The following is a 25,540-nucleotide window of genomic DNA, read 5'->3' as shown; positions in this document are numbered from 1 at the left end:
TGGCAGGCCCTGAACTGGCAATTTAGATGAATGCCTCTTTGAACACGTACAGCTCCTGGTGATATTCAGTGGAGATCAACGGTGCACACATTTGTCCAGTCAAGCCCACAGTGAGCATCCAGACATCGCACATAAAGGGGCTATTGAGCCCAGCCTACGCATGAAGTAGCAACTGAGCTCGGATTGTTATATTAGTCATTTTTATTAAATGGTTAAAGCTCGATGAGGTGCAACCCCTACCTGCCTACCTGAAGGCACCAGTCCCTTAAGAAACTAAGGCCTTCACCCCCTGCAACAGTGCATCTGCCCTCCTGTTGAAGGAGGGCCAGACTGGCCGTGCAGCCCTGAAAAGTCCGGAAAAGACACTGTCTACTCCTGTCTATTCGTCATCTGTCTGCTACGAGGCCGCCTGGGTTATCCTTGTAAGCTGCTGCCATTAACTGTTGTGGGAATTACAACTATGCACATCTGCCTGGATTTCATACCTGAGCTGATGGAACAGCCCAAACTGGAGAAACAACCTTGTGTTTTCTCCCATCTCTATGGAGTTGGCTATGGAGTTCTCCCCGCAAGCTTCGGCTACAACTCTTCTCCTCGTCGCCTGGGCCTTGCTTAGTCGACCCCTACCCCCTGCATCCCACTTCGCTTCACATGGAGGCTTCCTGAAGATGCCACTCTCCACTACACTGCGGGCCAAACCTCCTGATCTACACCACATTGCCTGCCTGAAGCTCCACTGCAGAATTTGTGGTGCGCCACTGCCTGCCTGCACGGATGGCCATTTCCATCCTCCACATCTGCAGATTATGGCCCTCTTCTCCACTTCCTTCTTCATCTGCTGTATTAATCATCTGGATTCTCATTAAAGCATTTGTCCAGATCCAGATCTAGCCGAGATTTTTCTTATTTGATATCCATGACCTACTTTCGGCAGCTAGGCCACCTGGTGAGTTTGTGTCATGCCTGTGCAGTCTCTACCTCTATCCTCTATCCTCATCTCCTTCTCTATGGCACTCTCCATCTTCCCCATCTATTCTAACTGCCATGCATTCACCTGTCCTCCCTCTCTCATGAAGTCTGGAAGGAAAAAGTTCAAAAAAGATCTTGAAACCTCTAACCCTGGTCTACCCATCGCAGACACCTGTGTCAGCGCTACTTCCAGACAGATTGTTACTGATATCCTCTTTTCCATCCCTACCCAGATCTATGGACTCCTCATCTGATCTCTACTCTCGTCTATTTCATCCTCACCCATTAATGGTGGCACTAAATAGTAAGTATTCTTGGCATGCTTCTCATCTTCCAGGTGTAACATTAATGTCTACCACAATGGCACTATCATGGCTCAGGATCCTCAACCCAACCTCTTCCTCTTCGATAATCGCCTGCTGTTGCTCATCAACTTCCTTATCGGCCTGCTGCTCCTCCTTCATTGTTCTCTGCACCTCCTCCTCCGACACGCTTAATGCTCACTGTGCTATCAAACATTCTTCTGACATCTGCCTCCTTCTTGAAGACTGACCTCAAAGTCCTTGCTCTCACTGAGACGTGGCTCAATCCCAGTCAATGCTTTTGACCCCCTCCTCCTGATGGCTACACAATCATCTCCAAGCCTCGTCCGAACCGAGCTGGCGGTGGTGTAGTCCTGTTCTTCCCTGAGTGAGCCCCTTCTTCTCTCATACCCACCAAGCCTTACTCCTCCTTTCAATGCCTGATCTGCAAACTTGGCGTCTCTCCCACCTCTTTCCCCACTATTGCTACTGTCTACAGGCCCCCCTCACCCTATCTCTCTCTTCTTGTCAGAATGGGCCGATTTCTCCTCTGGTCTCCTGAATTTGACCACAAAACTCCTCCCCCTTGGTGACTTTAACATCCACCTTGATTCTACCATTTCCGCCTCTACTCTCTTCCGTAACATCTGTACCTCTCTCACTGTGACTATTCTCCCTTCTGGCTCTCACCACACTGTTGGACACACTCTGGCTCACCAACCCTTTCTCCTGGTCTGACCACTCCCTTCTCTCCTCCAAGTTGGGACCTCTCAGCCCCCTGACCGAGCCCCCCACAGCACTGCCAACCTCTTTCGCGGTCATCACTCCGATGAAACGAGCGTCAGTTGCTGCATTCTCCTCTACCTTTATCCCCCTCCCCCGCTGACTCTCACATTGACTCCACTCACGACAATCTTCATCTTGTTATCACTAACTCTTGACATTCTTGTCCCTGTCATGAGATTGATGTCTAGTCTATATTATTAATTGATGATGAATTTGGAGATTTTGGATATGATAAATTAAAACACATTTTGTAAGTCTACTCCGTACACTAACATATAAAAAGCATGGTTTGCAATATAAATTGCATGTAGCATACTAGGGAGATAACTACTTTGCATGTTTCCTTTATTGGGGCCATTTTATTTGATAATTAAAGAGGGAATGGTTTAGGAAACCAAAGATCCATGAGCAAACGTTTACCCTATAGTGGAGAATACAAAATTAAACAGTTTGACCAATACGTCTGGACACTTAAAACCATAAAGTGTACAATTTAATTTATAAAGAATACACCAAATGCAGAAAGTGCCTTTCTCCAATTCTCTTCTGCATTGTGTGATCTCTGGTTTAGCCACTGCTTAGATGTGTGACACATGTGCCCCAGAAATTGTACCTGGAAGGTAGTATGGTCCTTGCATTGTATATGTTTTGTTTTGAACTACATATTGACTTACAGGAGGGATAAGTGTACTTATTTCTCCAAGGGGGTGGATATAGTTATTTTTCTGGTGGCCCGTGGAAGGATGCTGGTGGGGCATGACAGCTGTCTAGGAGGCCTATAAGTAGGGCATTTCCTGAGTCTATAGAAGCAAGGACTATGGCTTGCGCTGCTGTCCCGTAATTAGATAGTAAGGAACGACGACATTCACAAGAACGTTGATGTGGTGCAAGTGATCAGGATAACCATCAGGGGTGAGTGAGATCAGAAAAAGCCATTGAGTGCCACATCTGTAATGGGGGTTTGAATATGTGGTTTGGCATCAACATTGCTGCCTTGATGAGGCTTAGTCTCATGAAACGGCAACGTCCAGATGAGGCGGAGGGAGGTTTTTAAGGGGGCAATGCCATCCACTGATGACTTCTTCATATTTAGTTGGGTGTTGTCAGCTCTTGGTGCACACATATTTGGTCAGCAAACAGGATCAGCCTAGGGGTTATATGTGGCGATTAATAAATGGGACAGAGGATGGAGCCTTCGATGACACTACAGGTGACTGTAGAAGGTGAGATAGTAAGTTCTTGCTGTATGTCTGAGAGGAAATATTCAAACAACTAAAAGAAATTGTGGTAAGACCTCAAGTGTATTGAGACAATGCAGTTGTTGACTGTGTTGAAGGAAAGTAGATTGATATAGGAGGATTGACCTGGGTCCCCCTGCTAAGGAACTGAAGGGAACCCTCAATGACTCGTGTGGCTCCAGATTCTAAGATGCACCGTGGGTAAATTTAAAGCTGGAGGCCGTTATCAATGTCAGTTTTGAGCAGTACTGCCACTTGGTCGCTCAAGAAGCCCCTCCCAGTAATGGGATACATACTGCATGTCTGAGTGATGATTAGAATACACACCTCTGCAATCATCCTGTTTGTGTCACCCAAGAACAGCAGGTTTAAGGCTTCTTCCTCATTGGTTGCCTGTTGAAGGGATAGGCTCTTTAAGTGGATATTCTGATCAGGGTCCTCCATGATGGTCACTTTCCTGTGTGGATGAAAGGTGTATTTGTTAGAGGAACCCAAAATGGACCAATTCATTACCATAAACCAAAAGATCATTCCACATGTGGTAAACAATATCAAGTAATCATATAACATAAAATAAAGGAGCGACCGAAGGGCTTGCCATGGCAATGCTATGCCTACATTTCTCCACGCAAGCATTGCCACAGGCGACCCACTGCTATTAATATAGGGTTCTAGACAAGAGGCTAGATACATTCTACTGCCAATAGGACACATTTGTATGATAAGAGATACAATGGGAACCACCTTGCAACAGCACTACTAATATTTAAAGTGTCATTTGATCCAAACATAATAGAGGGCACTGCAGTAAAAAAGCCTCTGGCACCAGGAGATTAACCCAATAGAGTAGTGATAAACAGATACATTCTCTCTGGGTACTGCGTGCTCACCTCTATGTCTAATAGATCCTTTAATTCATGCTAAAGAATGGCCTTTTCTGTCATATTTAAAACAGGAAACTTTATGAAATGATGATTCAGTGATTTTTATAATAAAAATGCATAGTGAGGAAACCGATTCGTAGCAGACAAAGCCAATGCATTTCGGACTACGTCCGTCATCGCGGCTCAATCTCCATCATCTTGTGCTGAAAGCCTGAATCATCAATTGATATGCAAAAGAAGACATTTGTGACCTGCATCACTAGTGTTCTAGAACTTCCGAAATCCTTTGATGTGGATATCTTCAAGCAAAACCTTAAAGCTTGCACCTATATTCATCCTGCTTTGCGCCTGCAACTAATCACCCTCTTCTACTTCATCAGCTACCTTCTGGGTCCATCCAGCCATTGGATGTATATATGTATGCAATGTATATAGCATGATCCTAGCTAGAAAGCTACAGAGTGCTATGCCATGGAGCGAGTGGTAAATGGTTGGATGGAGTGATTGTATTGTCAGTCTATGGTCCTCATTTGTCGGTCAAATGTTCCTTGAAGAACAGAGTCTTCCAATCTTTTCTGAATGGCAGGTAGGGAACTCACATCATGTTTGCAGGAAGCTTGTTCCATAGCTTGTGTTCCATAGCTTGTGAGCTTAGCAGAAGAATGCGTGTTTCCTGGTCTTCTACTACTTGCACTGCTTGCATTTTAGTTTGGCGATATCTTGGCTCATGGTGCTGCGTTGTGCCCACCGGTGGTGATCATCTTTTCAACTAAGTATGATGGCGTCGTGGCCAGAGATTTGTAGGTGATGCAGGCTGTCTTGAAGGTGATGTGAGCTTGGGGGGCGGAGGACCAGTGCTATTCCGAGAGTGGGGGGAGATCTGGTGGGATTTCCTCAATCGTGCAATGAAGCATGCTGCAACACAGCTTTCAGAGGGTGTCCAGTCATAATGTCGAACCAATAATGTCGAATTACAAAAATGTCGAATCCAAAAAGTCGAAAACAAAAATGTCGAATTTTTATTTTTTTTATTTATATATTTTTTTTGGGCTCCAGGGGTAAAAAAAAAGGGGTAAAACAAAAAAAAATTAAAAAAAGGGGGGTTGGGGGGGGGACCCCCCCATTTCGAAAAAAAAACAACCAAAAAAAAAAATTCGACATTTTTGTTTTCGACTTTTTGTTTTCGACTTTTTGACTTTCGACATTATTGGATTCGACTTTTTGACTATAAACCCTTTCAGAGTGGTCTGAGTTGCGGTTGATACACCAGCCGGGGGGAGTGTGACAGCAATAGGTCCTGGATGACAGATCTGAAATCTGAGGGAGGGATGAATGGTTTCCTTTGGTGGAGCAATGAGAGCTGGTACCAAGATATGTCTCCTTGGTGATGTGCGCTTTGAAGGAGAGGTTGCAATCGATGGTGAAGCCGAGGGACTTTTCAAAAGGGCCAAGTTGAGGGCAGAAGCTGTTGAAATCCATCTCTATCAGCCAGTTCAGCACTTCAGTGCCTTTGGCGGGACCTCTGCTGAGGAGGAGTTCAGTTTTGTTAGGGATGAGTTTCAGGCAAGAACTTGATGTCTGGCTTGGATCATGGAGAGGCAGTGTTTCAGTTAGTGAATGTCATCGACGTAGTTGACCTTTAGGAATATCTGTGGGTCATCAGCATACTGATGGACCGTGATGTTGAGTATGGCCCCAGTGACTCCTGGTAGAGGTGGAAGAAGACAGGGGAGATGATGGAGCCCTGTCCTATGGGACAGCCATTCCTAGGCATAAAAATAGAGAAACATAGCACCCTACAATTTCAATAATACATTCTACTCATCAACTCCCAATCTGGAGGCCCCCTTACTCCACAACACTCAAATTGTATCCCTCCATGTGCAGACGAAATGATGCTGATCTGCGATTTAAATGCTGTGGCTACTCTTGTCCTTCTTGACCTTCTTTAATGTCGACCAAACCCTCGTGTGCCACTAGCGCATGAAAAGGAGGAGCTGAACGGTTTAGACCTAGATTAGGGGAAAGAGCACAGAGTGGGAGAGCAGGCCACACCGCGTAACACAAGAGAAGGGCCATTTCCTGACATTACTGGCTTTATCAAAACAGATGTGAACTGCAGTGGGGTGGGAAGAAGAAAGCAAAGTCTACTGTCAACAACTTTAATGTTAAAAATCATAGGCACTTAAAATGACAAGATCAGTAGGATAGAGCCTGAGTGATCTGGAAAACAGGCCTGGTCGATATAGCACTCAGAAGCTAAGAAATAAGGGTAGAGGGAGAGAAACAAGGGAAGCGAAAGGAACACTTGTCAACACATAATGCCGCCTACATCTGCTTAGGACACCCCAAAGATTTTGGGAAGGACCAGTCCACGGAGAGAGAAATGAATCACAATTCTGAAATTCGCTCATTTTTTCCCCCCTCTTAATTTCCTTACACTGGCAGGGCAAGGAACTGATAATAGAAATTGAGACTGAGAAGAAAGAACACGTGAAGGAGAATACAAAGAGACAAGAGAGGAAAGATAAGCTGGTGCAAGGCCATAAAGAGATTTGAAGACAAGACAGAGAAAGTTAAATTTGAGACAAAAGTGAAAAGAAAGCCAACCAAGAGAAGACAATGGACAAGAAACTGAATCACGAGGGGAAAGAATAAATGTGAACATATAAATGTAGAAATCGAAAGCTTAGTGGCATCAAACATGAGAAAAGAATTAGATTTACGAATGTTGAACAGATAGCGACGAGCACATGAGGTAATAGAAATATGAGAAAAGGATAAGTCAGTATTAAGATAAAGACCAAGATTACAAGTAGAAGATGATATAGGTGGTTGTGAAGGGGAAAAGAGACAAAAGAAGGAATAGTATTAGCGGGAAAAAAGAGAACTTCAGTTTTAGTAGCATCTAGGACAAGAAAATTATCAGACATCCAGCATTTAATATCAAGAAGACAAAAGGTAAGATGATTATGTATAGAAGATGAAAAAGAGGAGAAAAACAGAAAGGTGGCTATCATCCACATAGAAACGATGAAAGTTCCCAAAAGACGGAATGATAGCAGCAAGAGGAGATGTGTACAGAAAGAAAAGAAAAGGTCCTAAAACAAAGCCATGAAGAAGAGGTAGTGGATCATAAAAGGACCCCTAAACCAAGATAGCGAATACTTTTGATATGATATGATATGGCATTTATAACGCACCTATACACAAGTGTTTTAAGGCACAAAGAGGCAAGGGAGGGGGAACAAGGGGAAGACCGACAATGATCCTACTAGGCCAGGTGTCATTCAGATCACGCAAGTGCATGGGAAGGGGGAAAGGGAAAAGTGTGTGGGGGAGGGAGAGGTGGCGGGTGGGGGGACTGTAGAAAACAGTCGCCAGTTACAGGGGTTGCCAGGGAGGCAGTGCAGGTGTGCAACTGGTGGGGCCTGGGCCCGAGATCAGAAACGCTGGCCAGGTAACCAGTGCAGTTTCTGGCAAGAATTCAGCAGGGGAGAGAAAGCAGAAGCAAAGAGGAAGGTTTTGAGGTGCTTCTGGAACCAGAGATGGTTCTCCTAAAGTTTCAGGGAGGCAGCAAGGCTGCTTCAGTGGGAGGGCCCTGCCAAAGACAGATCTACCACCAACAACTTGTTGCTTGGAGAAGCGACTCACCCTGAGGGAGTTGGAGGCGGATGAGCGAAGAGCTTGAGAAGGAAGAGATTTAGGAGGAGAGAGTTGAAGGTATTGCAGCCTCAGAAGGACTTGTGGACAATGCAGAGGGTTTTGAACTTAATCCTCCCAGCCACTGGTAGCCATTGCAGAGATTTCAGTCCTGGAGAGATACGATCCCTGGGCTTGAGGCCAAGGACAAGTCTTGCATCCTGTTCCGGATAAGTTGCAGAGGGCGGAGAGTAGAGGCAGGCAGATTTAGAAAGATGCTGTTACAATAGTCCAGCCTAGAGAGAACCAGGGCTCTGGAGACAGTGAGCTTCTGGGGGAAGGAGAGGAAAGGAAGAATACCTCAGAGGAGGTGCAGCTGGTAGTGTGACTTCTTAGAGATGTCAGAGATGTGAGGAGAGAAGGAGAGTGTGGAGTTCAAGATGACCCCAAGATTTTTAGCTTTGCAGGTGGGAGCAGGAAGAGGGCCAAGAGAGGCCGGCCAGAGAGCTGCAGGGAAGGAGGAAGTGGGCGTTGCCGATGAGTAGAATCTCAGTCTTACTGGCATTAAGACAGAGGTCATTGGCGGCACACCATTCCTGGATACAGACAGACAGTCAGTGATGAGGGAAGTAGAGGAGGAGGCCAAGGGTAGCCTTAAGATTAGCTGGGTATCATCTGCATAGCACTGAAAATTGGGGCAGAGAGCGGCGATGTGGTGGGCAAGGAGTTCCAGGTATTGGTTGAACAGCCAGGGAGAGAGGTTAGATCCCTGGGGGACACCACAGGTAGAGAAAAAGATTTCGGAGAGTAAGGACCCAAGTTGGACCTGGGAGGGTCGGTCGGAGAGGAAAGAAGTCAGCCACGCTAGAGCCTGACCGGTGATACCCAGGTTATCATGGAGACGGTTGAGCAGGATGGCATGGTTGACAGTGTTAAAGGCAGAAGAGAGAGCAAGTAAGATGAGGATGCACGGGGTGTTAGAGTAAAGGTTGGAGAGCATGTCTTCACGGATGTTCAGTAGAGCAGTTTCTGTGCTTCTGGCAGCTCTGAAGCCAGACTGATGGTCATGAAGACAACCAACAGATTCAGTGTGGTTCAGGAAGGGAATGATGGAGGCAGGAGGGGTCAGCAGAGGGATCCTTAAGAAGAGGGTGCACAATGGAGTGCTTTGGGGGGTGGGAAGACTCCAGTGGCGAAGGAGTGATTGCAGAAATCAGCCAGGGCAGGAGCCAGGGAGTCGATGTGGTCCTTGATAGTTTTGGAGAAACAGGGGTGAACCTGTTTCGACGAGACTTTCATAGATCGGACTTGTCTAGAAACCTTGTCTGCAGAGAAAAGGGGAAAGGCAGAGAAGGAGGGAGGGGGGTGGCTGCAGAAGGGCCAGAGGAAGAGCAGGGAATAGAGGGAGGGGGGCGATAGGAGGAGAGTGAGGACAGGATGATCCTCTGTGATATGATTTGGTTGGATAAATATGAACGAAACCAAGATAGAACAGAACCAGAGAAGATGGAAGAAGTTTATGATCCACAGTGTCAAAAGCCGCTGATAAATCCAATAGAATCAGAAGAGAAGAGTGTTTAGAGTAACAAGCATAAAGCAGAGCATCATAAACAGAAAGGAGAGCAGTTTCAGTAGAGTGGAAAGGGCGAAAGCCAGATTGAAAACAAGGAAGAATAGAGTTTTCAGTGACAAAATTAGAGACCTAGGAATAGACAAGAAGCTCAAGAAGCTTAGAAAGACAAGTAAGAAGAGAAATGGGTCAAAAATTAGCAGGAAGTGCGGGGTCAAGGCAAGATTTCTTTAGAATGGGAAGAATGGAAGCGTGTTTACATGCAGAAAGGGTGTAGGAAGCAAAGAAAAATTAATTGTGGTAATCAGAGTCACACCAGTATTTGAATTGCCTAAAGACCCTCAGTCCAGTAGATCTCTGCAGATCCAAATTATATATGAATGGTTTATGTTTTTTAAGGCACCTCTTCACAAGACACGTCACCTGTTAAAGCAACGTGAAGGTCTACCTCCGCCAGACATTACCTGAAAGCTTCTCTCTTAGCATTGGATTTCTGTAGCTAGGGTGTCCAATAAGGGAATGTTAAAAAGCAGAGCACATCGGGACTTAGAGCCTACATCATTGGCGTTCATACAGCAGACTACAGTATAGTCACCCTTGAACCCATCTGAGGTCAAGGCAAAAAAATGTGGCCTTAGAGCCTAGGTCACTGGCAATCCAGCAGCAGACTACAGTATAGACACCCTTGAACCCATCTGAGGTCAAGGCGAATACATCTGGCCTTAGAGCCTAGGTCACTGGCAATCCTGCAGCAGACTACAGTACAGACACCCTTGAACCCATCTGAGGTCAAGGCGAGGAGGGGGAGAGAAAGTGGCAGCAAAAGCTTCAACTGACACACGCTTCATGGGTCGGATGACCGAGAAGGTAGGTGGCAGTGCTGGAGTTGGCTTAGCCTGAGGAGTAGAGAGGGAGAGATGGGAGGAAAGGAGAAAGTGATCATTCCAGGAGAGAGGAGTGGTGAGGGGGATAGAGAGGGGGAGGTCTGAGCAGATCAGAACATACATAGTGTGCCCTGCAGAGTGAGTCGGCCCAGAGGGGAGAATAGAAAGAGAGAGAGAGAGTCACAGATGTCGCAAAAGCATCCAGAGGAGGGACAGGAAGCATCCAGGTGGATGTTAAAGTCTCCAAGAAGGAGGAGGAGTTGAGTGGTCGAGGCCAGGAGGGAGGAGGAGAGGTCTGCCCACTCAGAGAGGAAGGAGGTGATCTGACCAGATGGCTGACAGATAGTAGCCACGGTATGAGTGGTCAGGAGAGAGAGTGCCTGCATACAAGGCATTAAGAAAGAGGAGTAGGCCTGCATAGGAATGACAGAGGCAGGAATCCACTCTGGGAAGATCAAGACTTCACCCCCTCTAGAACGGTTGATTCTGGGCACAGAGAGGATCTTGAAGCCATCAGGGAGGAAAGTGTTCAAACTTGTGACAGAGCTGGCCGTGTACCATGTCTCGGTGAGACCAAGGACATTGAGATCAAGTTCTTCCAGGAGGCGGAAGATGTCAGAGGAGTGTTTGACAGCTGAACGAGAGTTGAGAGTGGCAATATGCCAACCTTGAAAGACTTCTGGGGAGGGGTACAAATCAGAGGGTTCCCTAAGTATGGAAAAAGAGCTGTAACCAGGAAGGCACAAGGTGGGCGGGGCTTAGGCCAGGTGACTTAGATCCACTTGCAACAGCTCCCTATCTGCAAAGGAAAAGAGGCTGTAGGGTTCCCTAAGGAAAAAGAGCGACAACCAGGAAGGCCCCATGTGGGCGGGGCTTAGGTCAGGAGGGCTCCTTAAGTAGGGGAAAAGAGCGGCAACCAGGAAGGCAACAGTTGGGAGGGGCTTAGGCTAGGTGACCTAGATCCACTTGCATCTGCATCTGCTCCCCATCTGCCCAGATATAGAGTTTGTTCTTATTCTTAAATTTCACAGACAAATAAATTGAAAATGTGATCAGCCAAACTAGAGCTAAAGTGTGACTTGTAAACTTGGCAATGAAAGGAAGGGGGTGGGGGAGCAGGGAACATAATTTTGTTCGGAAATTCTGGGGACATATTGGAAGGAAAGTTAGCATTTCTGGAAGCACACGCGATGCAATTCAGATACACACAAAGCTGCAACATTAAAACACGCATAGGGAGAGATGGAGCAATGGATGTAGGGAGATTTAGAAAGATGGAGAGCTGGATCAAGGGACTAGGGAAGGGAAGCTGGAAGGGAGTGCAGGATAGAGGCCGGCATGGAGTGATAAACAGCCCTGACATGCATGCACAGAGCAGCAGATCTGCAGAGCACTGAGGGAAGCACGTACACTCAGTGTCCCGAACCGGACACACTGTCACTGAGACACAAGAACAAAGGCACACATGTGCATGCCGCACTGATTGGGATGGAATATACCTCTACATCCCTTACCCTATTATGGGTCCTGCAATATGACTCTAAATTGAGTGTTTATTGGATTGTTTATGAGAACCACATTGTAATGATTTGTATTGGGTAACTGTGGGGTTGCTAGGCTAGGTCAAGGATTTTTATTGTGTTGTCTAACCTGGTCACATGTCTGTTTTCTCCTTTCTTTTCCCCATTTTGTTCAACTTTCCTATGCACTTTAGTGATGAATTGGATAAAGAAGGAACGCAAGGATTACTTACACACACAGAAGCTGATCCAGGTCATGGAAGGACACAGTGAATAACATCATGATGTCCACCCATTGACCATATAAATCCATTGCTGTTCCAATATTTTATAACCATTTCTGTCCTGAGGAAGACAACTGTCAAGCCGTCACTCTCTTTTTCCAAAGAGACAGACGCCTTAGACACTTTTAGAGGTCGTCAAAACTACCTACTTAGTGATACCAGTGTGGCACATGAGAACGATGGAAGCCATACTAGGTACCAGTGGTTGACAGTTTAGGTCGAAATGGTGACAAGTGCTGTAGGTTGCATCCTTTATCAACTCTGCACTGCAAGCCTGTCTGACAATTTGTACATTTTATGCCACTCCAGAATAAGAGGCTGGAGAGTTGCTGCAATTTTAGACTTAGAATTGACTTTTGGACTGTGCATGTAGTTTGAGACTGGGGACAGTATTAGGACCCTTACAGGATATCCTTCTCTTCATTTTCATGTCCCCTATATTATTTTTTTTTCTCTGTCTCTCTGTCTCTCTGTCTCTCTGTCTCTCTCTCTCTCTCTCTCACAACTGCTTCTCTTTTTGGGGGGTCTGCACTTTGCATCCACCCCGTATTGCAGGGTGTTTATTTGGCTGTTATGTACTTTATTTGTATATATTCAATATTTATTGTCTGTTTTTATGCTGTTTTATTATGGATTCAGCATTATGTGTTATGTGATTTAATATGTGAATAATAAATATCATTTGATTTTAAATCATCCTTGACCTGGCCTATCCCCTCATTGCGCTCTTATACTGATGGTTACTTACCTTGCTTGATTTTTCTAGCAGTTTGTCCTGCGTGACCCCTTCTCTTTTGGTTACTTGTTCTGTTACTCCCCTGGGTCCACGCAGTAGGGGACACCTATCCTTGATCATATACTAGTACAACACGTTGTTACATGGGCTATATTGATTACATTTTCTCTATTTGAGATACTGTGGCATGTTATTGCAGGATAAGGCACTTATCAGTCTTCTACAACTCTTTTTTAGCATCTATTACGATGGCGACAGCAGACTCGGTCTTCTTTTCGGAGGAACAACTAGCTGCAGCGATTGAGGTACCTTCTTTCTTTGACAATATAGATGCAATCCAGGGAGATGGTGATAATTCCAACATCACCAGTGAAAACCTTTTAAAAATTAGGAAGAAAAAGTTTCGCACAGAAATGCATAGTCATCTGCTCAACGAGTATCTTAAAAAAAACATTATTCCACAGGGTCTAGTGGTGCGCCTAGAACCCTGTTTATTTATTGATGATGCAGAATATAAACAGGCTTTTTCCAGCGTGGCTATCAAATGCAGCCGCGATTTAATGCTTCTAACCATTAACACAGCATTGGAAAAGAGCACCATTATTGGAGAAGAGATCCAAAAAGCAGAGACTGCATTTTCATTAGATACTTCCCCCGCTAATTTAAAGGAGAAATTGGACCTTATTGAAAAGCAAACAAATGAGTTTATCAAATTAACCACAAATTAAAAAAATGGATAATCTCAGGAAAGACATGTTGGCCTTCACTAAAGAAGGCACCTTTCCTTATTTGAATGCTGAATATAAGGGACCAGGACAGTGGCAGAATCCAAACACTCCCCAAACGGGCTCTACATCTTACATGAAGAAGGTTACTTTCTCAGATACATCCTCGGATGGTAGTACGTCATATCCAAATAGAGGTTTACGAAACAGAGGAAATAGAAGGAATAGAGGACAGAACCGGGGCAGAGGAGGTAGACCTTACTGGCAATATCCTCAATATGGCACTCCACCGCCTTTTGCTCAGTAGGCGGGGGGCTTTTCATTTGTACCAATGCAAAATCCTTTTAAAATGGACACAGAAATTGAATTACAAAGTCTGTGTCATAAAATCAGACTGAGAGACTTCTTTGGGACGAACGATAGAGAACAAACTGACGTGGACTCAAATACTCCGTTCAGATGCAAGTCTACCTTTACGCCCAGTCTTTATATGGTCTCTGAAGAAACAGCTATCTTTGAGAAGGCAGTACTTGGAGATTTCAACTTGTTGTATAAACATTTTGATAGTCATCCACGAGCACCTAGTTTCAATTTCTCTAAAAAAGAATGGGACTGCCTTAGAAAACTCAAAGCAGACTCTACTATCATAATCAAGCAGGCTGATAAGGGGGGTGGCATTGTTGTACTTGATGCTGCCCAATACGACCAAGAGATTATGCGTCAACTTGATAATCCCTTATTTTATCAAAAACTGAGTGGAGATCCGACTGAAGGGACCAGTAAAGAAATAAGTGTCATCTGTATGGCGGCACGTGAGGCTGAAATTATCACTGAAAAGGAATTCCTATTCCTGACGGCCAAAAGGGACTAGGGTCCCGTTGTTTTATGTATTACCAAAAATACATAAAGATCCCATCAACCCTCCGGGTCACCCAATAGTCTCTTTGTGTAGTTCCATACTAGAACCATTGGGCCAATTTCTGGATTATTTTCTGAAACCTCTGGCAGCCAACACTGACACATATATATCGGACACTACAGATGCCATTAAACATCTTGCAAATTTACCATTCAATCCGGAATATGAGATGTTGATAACTTTGGATGTAGAGACCCTGTACTGGAATATACCCCAATCTGAGTCTCTACACATAATTAAGAGCTTTCTAGACAGCCGGACAGATATCCAACATATTCCGAGTGAATTTTTGATTCACCTGTTGGAGATAGCTCTTACCATGAACTATTTTCGATTTAAGAATACACATTATTTACAGGTCAAGGGCACGGCGATGGGGGCGGCTTTCGCCCCCAACTACATGATCCTGTATATGTGGCAGTTTGAGAAGTCCCTTATTTTACATGATTCCAACCCTTTCTCTTCAGCCGTACGCCTCTATAAGAGGTATATAGACGACATAATAATCGTCTGGGATACAACAAAGGGGGACTATACTGCTTTCCTCTCCTGGATCAACACCTTAAATCCACATTTGAAGTTTACCATGTCGACCAGCAATATCTCGCTTCCATTTTTGGATCTGGCTATTAAGACTGACACAGATCACATTTTCGTAGACTTATTTCATAAAGAAACAGACCGCAATACCATTCTACGATTCAACAGCTTTCATCCTCAGGCCCTTAGGGAGAGTATCCCTTATGGGCATTTTCTGAGAGCCAGGCGGAACTGTACCAGAACCAGTGATTATTCTATAAAGGCTGGAATTATCTCCAATAGACTGGCGGCTAGAGGTCATCCTCCATATTTATTGAAACAGGCTCGTAAAAGAGCCAGATACCAACATAGCGATACACTACTTACCAGGCAGAGTAGGCCAGATATCACCAACCAATGCATTGTATGCGCCACCACTTTTAACTCTCATCACAAAGAGATCAGAAAAATGATCAATAAACACTGCCATCTTCTCAAACTTAACAACCACGATTTAGAGCGTCCATTTTTTGCCTTTAAAAAGGGTAGAAATCTTAAGAACTGGCTTTCACAAGCAGATCGAGCTAAATGTGCCCCTCAGCAATCGACCATTCATTCGCAATGGGGCTTTCAACCAATATTGGGACACTTCCCATGTGGATTCTGTAATGCCTGTAAATCCACCTCGACTTGCTCCACTGTTACCCGTTACCATCAGTGAGAGAGTATAATCGCTCAAGCAACATACTACGTGTAACTCAACTAATGTGATCTATGTCATATGTCCGTGTAAGAAATCATATATAGGAAACACGGCAAGACCTATTAAAAATAGGATTTCAGAACACAAGTCAAGAATTCGCCTTAATACCAGCAATGCTCCGCTAGTGTCGCACTTTTCGGAATTTGGACATAATTGCGATGACCTCAAGTGGTGGGCACTAGAACTAATTGCGATGACCTCAGGTGGTGGGCCCTAGAACGTGTTGCAGGGACGGATCGACTTAACACTGCAGCTAGACTCTCCCAACGGGAATAGTGGTGGATGTACCAGACTGATAGCTATCACAATAGTCTGAACCATCAAGAAGAGTGGCTTCACTGCATCACTTGAAGGCTGACTGATGCCCTTCTGCCATACACAGGTGTTTGCTAATGTTTGCAAAATGGTCAGCAGCCATACTTGTACTATGCAGCTTATTCAACGAAGTTACGCCGCACAGTTTTGCAGGCATTACGCTCTAACGGCTATATCTTGACTGCTATTGAATCTTCAATACCTTTATCTAGGTTGACATTCATTATGGCTCAACATTCCCCTTTTTTCCCCCTTCCCCTTCTTTTTCCACCTCTGTTTTTTTTTTCTTTTCTTTACGTATGCTTCACATTTCATACATCTGACTTTTGCCACACTTTCCACAGACATTTGAATTTCAGTTTAGTTGCAGTGATTACACATCCACCCACACATGGACTTTTGTATTAGAGTCCACCCGAGTGTTCGAATGAGCTCTGGAGGTAGGGTCTCCTCTCGACTTTGTTGCCCCCGGGTTTCATTGTAGTATACCTGTGGAGTAGTATATAAGGGGCACTACCTCTTTAAGAACTACTCCTCGGACGCTTTGTCACGTGACCGTGACTTGCGGTCACGTGATTAAAGGGTTCCGCTATTTCAGGAAGTGGATGCAGCAGGGAGTTCGTTTTCAGCATCCCAGATGAACGCGAGGGCCACCTGAGATGCTAGGACGCTGATCTGATCAAGGTCCTGGATCCAGTCGAGGACGCACGGCTTACTGAATGCCCCGCGGCGTGTATGCTCCTCCCTTCTGAAAACCAGGTATGGACACGGCCGCTCTTCTCCCCCTTTTCTCCCTCTCCTTTTTCGTCTTGGCTTTCTCACACTGCCTAGGGGGAGGGGGATACAACGCCTTACTCCAATATCTATATGATACTGATAGGAACTGCATTGACTGTCGTGGCTATATAGTAACACACATCCACAACGCCATGCAATTGAAATTTTGGACACATTTTAATATCTGTCGGCCTTTACCATTCGGCCGGATTTTGTCTGGGGACTTAATTTACTGTATAATTTACCACCCAGTACCCATTTAGTTAGGGTTTATTGATTTGCTATAGCTTTTCCTGTTCTTACAGCTTGCTTGCTAAATATGAACCATATCCATTCTGGTGAGGCTTTTGCTTATCTTACCAGAGGATTGCTCTGAAACATTACGGCACAACACAGGCAACCCTGGTCTTTCTTTAAAGTGATTGATGCTGTGCACAACGGCTTTTTACGACTATTGTTTACTGGTTTCAGCAGATTAGTAATTAGCTTAACAGTGGATGGGACATATGTACACACACATCGAGTTGGCTTAAATATATATTCATGATCCGTTGATGTCATGTGCATTTCCCTACTGCATCTCTTTTGGTTATGCTCCAACTCCTTTTCTCACTTTCTTTTCAGCCAGCAGAAATTTAGAAGGTGGAATTAATACAGAGTTCTTCTACACAGGAAGTGAACTTCATTCTACCATGATATTATAGCCCCAGAACCGGTGGTCTTTTCCTCTTCCTGTGGCTTCACCCAGGAGGAGCTGGCCTTTTTCAATTCTGAAGGTTTGGACATTCACGTTGTATGGTTGACTGATTAAGTGCGCTATTCCGGCTTTACACGTATATGCCACTGGGATTGCAGTGAGTTTCCTTATTAATTCAGGTTCTCCTCTCCTCATGACCTGGCTTGACGGATCTATCGAATTGAATATCCACGTCGGGTCTATTGGGGTGGAATATACTTCTACATCCCTTACCCTATTATGGGTCCTGCAATATGACTCCAAATTGAGCATTTATTGTACTTTTTGGATTCTTGATGAGAACCACATTGTAATGATTTGTATTGAGTAACTGTGGGGTTGCTAGGCTAGGTCAAGGATTTTTTGTGTTTTTTAACCTTGTCACATGTCTGTTTTCTCCTTTCTTTTCCCCCTTTTTTCAACTTTCCTATGCACTTTAGTGATGAATTGGATAAAGAAGAAACACAAGGATTACTTACACACACAGAAGCTGATGCAGGTCATTGAAGGACACAGTGAATAACATCATGATGTCCACCCATTGACCATATACATCCATTGCTGTTCTAATATAACTCATACAACTGCTTCTCTTTTTGGGAGGGTGTCTGCACTTTGCTTCCACCCCATATTGCAGGGTGTTTATTCGGCTGTTATGCACTTTATGTGTATATATTCAATATTTATGGTCTGTTTTTATGCCGTTTTATTATGGTTTCAGCATTATGCATTATGTGATTTAATATGTGAATAATAAAGATAATTTGATTTTAAATCATCCTTGACCTGGCCTATCCCCTCATTGCACTCTCATACTGATGGTTACTTACCTTGCTTGTTTTCTCTAGCAGTTTGTCCGCGTGACCCCTTCTCTTTTGGTTACATGTTCTGTTACTCCCCTGGGTCCACGCGCTAGGGGACGCCTATCCTTGATCATATCATGCACTGATTAATATCCAACATTGAGACAAGTGTGCGTGCAGCACTGAGGCACATGTTTGCATGCAGCACTGTGATATAAAATGCCACCTAACTAATACAGGACTGTGCATGTGAACACATGCCACACGGAGCCTTGCACTCTACCGAGACTCATGCAGCTTTGAGACATGAGCATGCAGTACTGACACAAAGGCCCAAAACTTCAACACTCAGACAGATGTGCAGAGGCATCACTAAAGCACAGATATGAACAGAGATGTATGCGCCAGCACTGAGCCACTCACAACACTGAGATAGATGTGTGTTTTTCAGTACTGTGACACAAACATGCAGCAGCTAGGTAAAGACAACAGCATCACTAAAACAGGTGCAAGCAAATCACTTATACACACACTCAACACAGAGGCACATGCAGAACTGAGACAGATGTGCAGGAGCAGCTCTAACAAACACACAAACACACACAGTGCTAAGAGATACAAATGCAGAGGCACAGATATGATAAGATATTGTATTTGTATTGCGCTCATACACAAGTGTTTGAGTGCGAAGAGGCAAGGGAGGGGAACAAGGGAGGACAAAAACAAAGATCTTACTAGGCCCAGTGACATTGAGAACACACAAGTGCAGGGCAGACGGAAGTGGGAAAGGTGAAAGGGGTAGGGGAGGAGTGGAGCGTCCAGGGAAAAGGATAAAACAACTGGTAGTGCAGCCAGCAAGGTGGCAAGTGCAAGGTTAAAGAGCAGACAAGGGGTGTCAATAAGTGCAGGTAAGGGCATTGTAGGGTTGCAGATACAGACCCAGGTGCAGGGGTTGCCAGGAGGCAGTGCGAGAGGGTGGTTAGGGTGGGCAGGGTCCTGGGCTCGAAATCAAAGGGTAACCAGGTGCCTGGTGCAGAGGTTGACAGATCAGCAGGGGAGAGGCAGAGCAAAGGCAGAAGCAGAGAGGAAGGTCTTGAGGTGCTTCCGGAACAGAAAATGGTTCTCCCTAGAGAGGCAGGTTGGCTGTTCCAGGGGAAGGCTCCAGAGATCTGTTGCTTGGAGAACAGACTGACCCTGAGGGAGCTCTAGATGGATGAGTGAAGAGCTTGAGTAGGAAGGTATTTACAGAGGGAGAGTTGAAGGTAATGTGGACCCAGGCCCCAGAAAGCCTTGTGGACAATGCAGAGGGTGTTGAATTTAATCCTTGCAGCCACTTTGAGCCAATGAAGAGATTTCAGGGCTCGAGAGATACGATCCTAGGGCTAGAGGCCAAGGACAAGTCTTGCAGACCTGTTCTAGATGAGTTGCAGAGGGCAGAGTGTGGAAGCAGGCAGATTTAGAAAGAGGCTGTTGCAGTAGTCTAGCCTAGAGAGAACCAGAGCTCTAGAGAAAGTGAAATTCTGGGGGAAGGAGAGGCAAGGAAGAATGCCTCTGAGGAGGTGCAGTTGGTAGTTTGCTTTCTTAGAGACGTCAGAGATGAGAGGAGAAAAGGAGAGAGTGGAGTCGAAGATGACCCTGAGGTTCTTAGCCTCACAGGTGGGAGCAGGAAGAGGGCTAAGGGAGGCTGGCCAGAGAGTGGCAGGAAAGGAGGGTGCAGGTGTGCCTATGAGGAGAATCTCCGTCTTACTGACATTGTGGGAGTGATAATTGGCAGCACACCACTCCTGGCTAGCAGTCAGTCAGAGATGAGAGAAGGAGAAGAGTTGGCATCGGGAAGCTTGAAAATCAGCTGAGTGTCATTCGCATAGCACTGAAAGTTGGGGCAGAGAGAGGCAATGCAGTAGGTGAGAGGTGCCAGGTATTTGTAGAAAAGCCAGGGAGAGAGGTTAGACCCCTTGGGAACACCAAAGGTAGAGAGTGAGATAGAGGAAAGGAAGGACCCAAGTTGGACCTGGGAGTGTCGAGCAGAGAGGAAAGAGGTCAGCCAGGCCAGGGCCTGAACGGTGATACCCAGTTTATCATAGAGACAGTTGAGTAGGATGGCATGGTTGACCGTGTCAAAGGCAGAAGAGAGATTGAGTAGGATGAGGACAGAAAGGAAGTTAGAGTCGAGGTTGGAGAGCAGGTCTCAGATGCAGAACTGAAACAGATGCAGAAGTGCAGCACTGATTTACAGACATGTGCATGCATCACATAGATACAGCCATGTGCATGCATCACATAGATACAGCCATGTGCATCACCGACACATGCAAACTGTACTGACACACATACATCACTGAGCTGCACATGTGAGTGCAGCACTGAGACAAGCAGAGAGGGGTCATGATTTTTAGTTTGGGCTATTAGGTGGTGGTGAAAGCGCTACCTTTGAGCCAAAGCTATTGTCATTAAAATAAGAACTTTAACATAACAGCTTCAAATATGGGCTTTGAATGAGGGTCTGTAATGTTTTTCCAATGGAGATGACATTGGAGGAGGGATACACAGTTGTAAGGTATTGAATCTCACCCATACCCTGTTCCTAGCCATGCTAATCCCTATGGCTAATCCCACCCATTCCTGCCCATCTCGGGAACTCTCTGAGCTGTTCCATGGAGGCAGCCATCTTGGATGACGTTCTCTAAGGAAGATCTCTGCAAACAATCCTAAACTAGAGACCATCTTTGAATAGGAAAGATACCATGCATCTTCCAAATAAAATGATACATTGAATCATGTGCGTATAATATTTATTTTAAATAGCTAAAGCAAGTTACAATACTTTCGACAGCAGTAATTATTTCTGTCCTTTCTGTGTTTCATTTCCTTGTTTTTTTTTTTTTTTTAAATATAGTTTGGGCTGTTGCTCGTCCTTTTAAAATCAGTTTTAATATGTATCAATGTCTTACAACACAAAATCTGCAATTTTGTGATACATGTTATGTAGTGCTCGAACCGTTGCTGGGTCAATGATTGCCTCGGTTAGCTGCAAAGGGTCATGCAGATGCCTGCCCCGCATGGTCCCGCAATCCGACTGGTTGTGCTCGGCTCCACACATAAATTGTCTGGCTCACCCCACCTCTATTATTGTCCTTCGATGCATTCCCTTTCCATTAATAAATAAATGACATTGTTTTCCTTACCCTCCACTTTTAAACCAACTGTACAGTGTTCAAATAAGAAACTTGCAATAAGACATGAAACCCCACAGTGCTCACGTCAGAGAGGATGTCAGGGTCCGACGTGAGCACGGACCTCTCTGTGTGTTTGTGGGATTTTGCTGCAATTCAGGATTTCTAGCTCCCTGCTGCCGGCATGCGTTGTGTTGCCGACGGCAGGAGCTACAATTCCAAAGTGTGAGCAATACTGCAAACAAAACAGAGGACAGTGCTCACGAATTTGAGGAGAACTGTCCTCTGTGTGATCAGAAGAGTTTGTACACAAATCGCATTGCAAACTAAAATGACAAATATATAAATACTTATGTGAACCAAAAATAGTATGACGGTAACTTTGTTTTCCCCATTTGGAATGGAAGAATGCAAGTATCTGAATACAAAATGATGTCAGTCGAAACAAATGTTCTATGCGTTATTCAGCTTTTCAGTCAAGTCACAGACACACAAACTGTGTGGCAATGCTATCTGTTAGTAAACATTATGAGACTGATTTCAAAAGTTCTTCAGTGTGAAAATCAATGTGAATGCTTCCAGAATAAATTAACTACGTGTAGAAGTGCCTTCTTACAACTTTGGAACTGTCATTTAAAAATTCCACCTGCTTGAAAAATGGTAATCAGGCATTTCAGTTGGTTTAGGGCAACTGACCTTGCTGGGTGGCTCCTCTTTTCTCAGCAAGTGAGTCTGTCGGCAAGGGTGGCTTTTCACCTGTTCTGAAGCTCAAGGACCACATAACAGAGATGGAAGGTGTGGCTGGCATGTATTGCAGGGAGGGCAGGGCAGCCCCCAGGACATGTTTGAAAGTTACGCTTGATTTTGTTTATCATTGATTAGCCACCTCTTTGATTGTAACATAATAGAGCTTAAATGTTCATCTTCCGCTCGCCACCCCGTGAACAAGGTGTATCACCCCGGCCCCCAGGTGATGCTGAGAACCCGACGAAGACATGAGGTTGAAGACACAGGAGACTTGAACTCTCCTCCAATACCCTCCACGGGACAGTAGAACAGAATGCCAGCAAGTGTGGACTCTGAGCTCCCGGAACGTATTTCCGGGTTAACCAAAGGTGGTTACTTGGCCATTCTGGGATGAAGCTAGGCTTTATGCCAGTTACCTGCACTTACAAACTGCAGTGAGACTTGCGTGTCTCCCAATGCCTCCCTCCCTAATCTTATTTGCTTGCTTGTGCAGCATTGGTCGCTGGTGTAGCGCTTTCGTGGAAGGGACACTCTTAAAGCAGGCGCTACATGCATCTTCTTTTCCCCTTGGCAGGAGAACACTCAGGATCTCAGGGTTGCTTTTGTTCCAGTCAGCAGGTATCGCTGGCCAATCTGGAGGCTTGCTAGCATTTTAGGATCATGTCAAACCCACCTAACACGAGGACAGGAATGCTCCAAACTATCTCTGCACCTTCGCTGCTCCTCCAAGGCTGCACCCAGATAAGTGGACATACATAGATTAAGGACAACCAACATTGGACATTTTTAAGTGCAGGTAGGCAGTACAGCCATCTGCGCTTAGGATGTGAGCATAATGGGTGAAGTGCTAGAGTGGAGACTGAGGAAGTGAGGGACAGAGGCAGGTTAGAGGAGAGGGAAAAATGTTACCTTTGCTAGCTAGGATAGATGGCTGGGTTGAGCAAATGCTGATGATTGAGCACAGAATGCAATCTATATGTCACATGTTTGAATCCCATTGATGTGGAATCAGGATTGCATCCCTCTGTGAATGACCAGAATTAGGACAATCACGTTTTGGGATTTATTTTTCTTTTTAGTAGCACAGAGCTGAAACCTATCTTTTTCTTGCAGGCGCAGCAGCCAACACTCTTTTGGTTGCTAGCTTATCTTGCAGCCAAGCAGAGTCCAGAACGGATTGCTTGAAGTTGTGGGCGCTTCCGTTTTGGTGCATCTCTTTGGATTGTGTGAGTACTTTATGTTGGAGACGACACTAAGCTTGTAGGTGTTTGGTTATTTGCCCACCCGTTGATTGACGATGTGTATAAAGCATCATGCATTTCCCAGGCACTGCTATAGATGCCCAAAAAGGCCCAAACTGTTGGCATTGCCAATGCTTGTTTACATTTATCTGTGTATTATGTATGGACACATGCAAGTGGGGTGCATTGAAAACAAGTATTGGCAATGCCAGAGTTTGGGCTTTTGTGTAGGCATCGGAAAGGCACTTGCCAGGCACTCCTGTAGTGGTATTATCTTTGCACTGTGGAAAAGACAAGGGGAAGCGAGATATACCCACTGGTGTTTGTTGAATGAAGAGGAGGGTATCCTTCTCTGGATATTGTGAAAATACGAAACTCCTTGTTCTATGTGCCTTATTGAACCTGCAATCCAAGGAACATTTTGTGGGACATTTGATTTGTATCCCTTAAGATGAACATTTCATTTTGAATCACCCAGAAGTGAACTTTCGGTTATAATCCCTAAGGATAAACCATTCTTCTGAATCAGGAAGATCTACCCTTTCATTAGTTGCACACATAGTGTAAGGATCAGAAATAGGTTTTGAACACAGGACAGTGGACTCTTTGCTTTCGACTTTCATCCTGACACACTCTTTAGTATTATTTGATGCAGGGAAACCCCTCTTAGAACTAGGGTCAGACAGGGTTTTCTCTTTTGTTTTACTACCAATAAAAGTCTATAGCCAGAAACGTGTCTCCAGTGTGCCGAAATCCTGCTTTCACAAATTTACAATGCCCAGGTACATGGACCGAGTCGTCAAGAAAAGGACCATCTCCTCTTGACTCCTTTTTGTAATGTCTACAAACACCAAGGGGTATATCTCCCTTCCCCTGGTCTTTTCCTGATTCTTAACAGTTTGTACCTGGTTCACTGTTCTGCAAGGTATTCTGGTTGTACTGTCCCAGCCCCCTATGATATTGCCTTCTCTCTCTCTTTTGGGCCCTACAAAACCATTATATTAAAAAAAGACAGTCACAAGGGGGCACGGATGGGGTGGTGTTCAAACAGTTAGGATGCATGCTGAGCAGTCGAAAAGCAGAGCTTCAGGGTATATGGGTATGGACACTTGAGTTTCTTGCTTTTGGGTCCAAGCCCCCTTTGGCTTTGTACCTAGTTCACCACCCTGCAAGGTATTCTTGTTGTTGGGTCCCAGACCCCTTTACTATTGGTCTCTCTCGCTTTTTGGTTCCCAGACCTCTTGGGTTTATTACTTTCAGGGTCCAAACATCTTTGGCTTCTTGCTCTTGGGTGCCAAGTCCCTTTGGTTTCTTGTTCTCTGGATATGGGCAGCCCAGATCCTCCACATTCCCAGGGACTGCCACAAAGAAAATGGCTCTGGAGGACACTCCTTTCTAGATGTAGGTCACCGACCCATATCCCAATGCAGTATAGTCTCTCAGAGTTCAAAGCAAGCCTCTCGGTTTCCCAACCCTTCGCTGGATGCTCGCCGGTCTCTGCTAGCTGATTCGAGGTCTTCCGCCCCCGTTCAAAGACCTCCTCCTGTGTTCGAGTTCTGCGGTGGCTACGCAGCGGCTTTCTGCTTTGCTGCATTGCATCCTAGGCAAACCAGGCTCTCTTGATCACCTGGCATGTCGGTATCTGGCTTCCAGATCCAGCCAGACCACAGTGAAGCTCTCTGGAGCATCTCTGCTGACGGATAAGCATCCTGTCTGTGGTTGCCTGGCTCGGGTCCTGACCACTGGCTCTGCAGCTCCCAGTTTCTCCAGGAAGGATATCTCACTGAGTTTCAATTTCCCTCTTATATTTCACTCTTGTCTTGACCAACAGGATATCCACAAAGACTAGACATTGTCTCAGTACTGATCTTGAGAACTCCTAATGAATCAGTTGAATTCTTCCTCCTCCCAGTATTCCCTACCTTACTGGTTTTAGGAAACAGATCAGAAGACTAGGGATGATGTTGTAGGGTGTTAAAGTGGAAGGCTGGTTAGGGTTAGGTGGGC

The 25,540-nt window shown here is 45.1% G+C and overlaps 1 protein-coding gene across 1 annotated transcript in view; it reads right to left on the bottom strand.

The window, feature by feature from the left end:
* The window catches only part of KIF6 (kinesin family member 6), a 2,002,255-nt gene that overhangs the window by 1,615,246 nt on the left and 361,469 nt on the right, over positions 1 to 25,540 (bottom strand). Inside the window, exon 6 of the mRNA XM_069608751.1 lies at positions 3,623 to 3,752. Coding sequence (XP_069464852.1) covers positions 3,623 to 3,752 — 130 coding nt within the window. The remainder of the gene's footprint in view (positions 1 to 3,622; positions 3,753 to 25,540) is intronic.

Source organism: Ambystoma mexicanum, chromosome 4q (genome assembly GCF_040938575.1).
Source record: "Ambystoma mexicanum isolate Mex_15411 chromosome 4q, UKY_AmexF1_1, whole genome shotgun sequence".
Classification (NCBI taxonomy): Eukaryota; Metazoa; Chordata; class Amphibia; order Caudata; family Ambystomatidae; genus Ambystoma; species Ambystoma mexicanum.
This window is presented reverse-complemented; position numbering and strand designations above follow the sequence as displayed.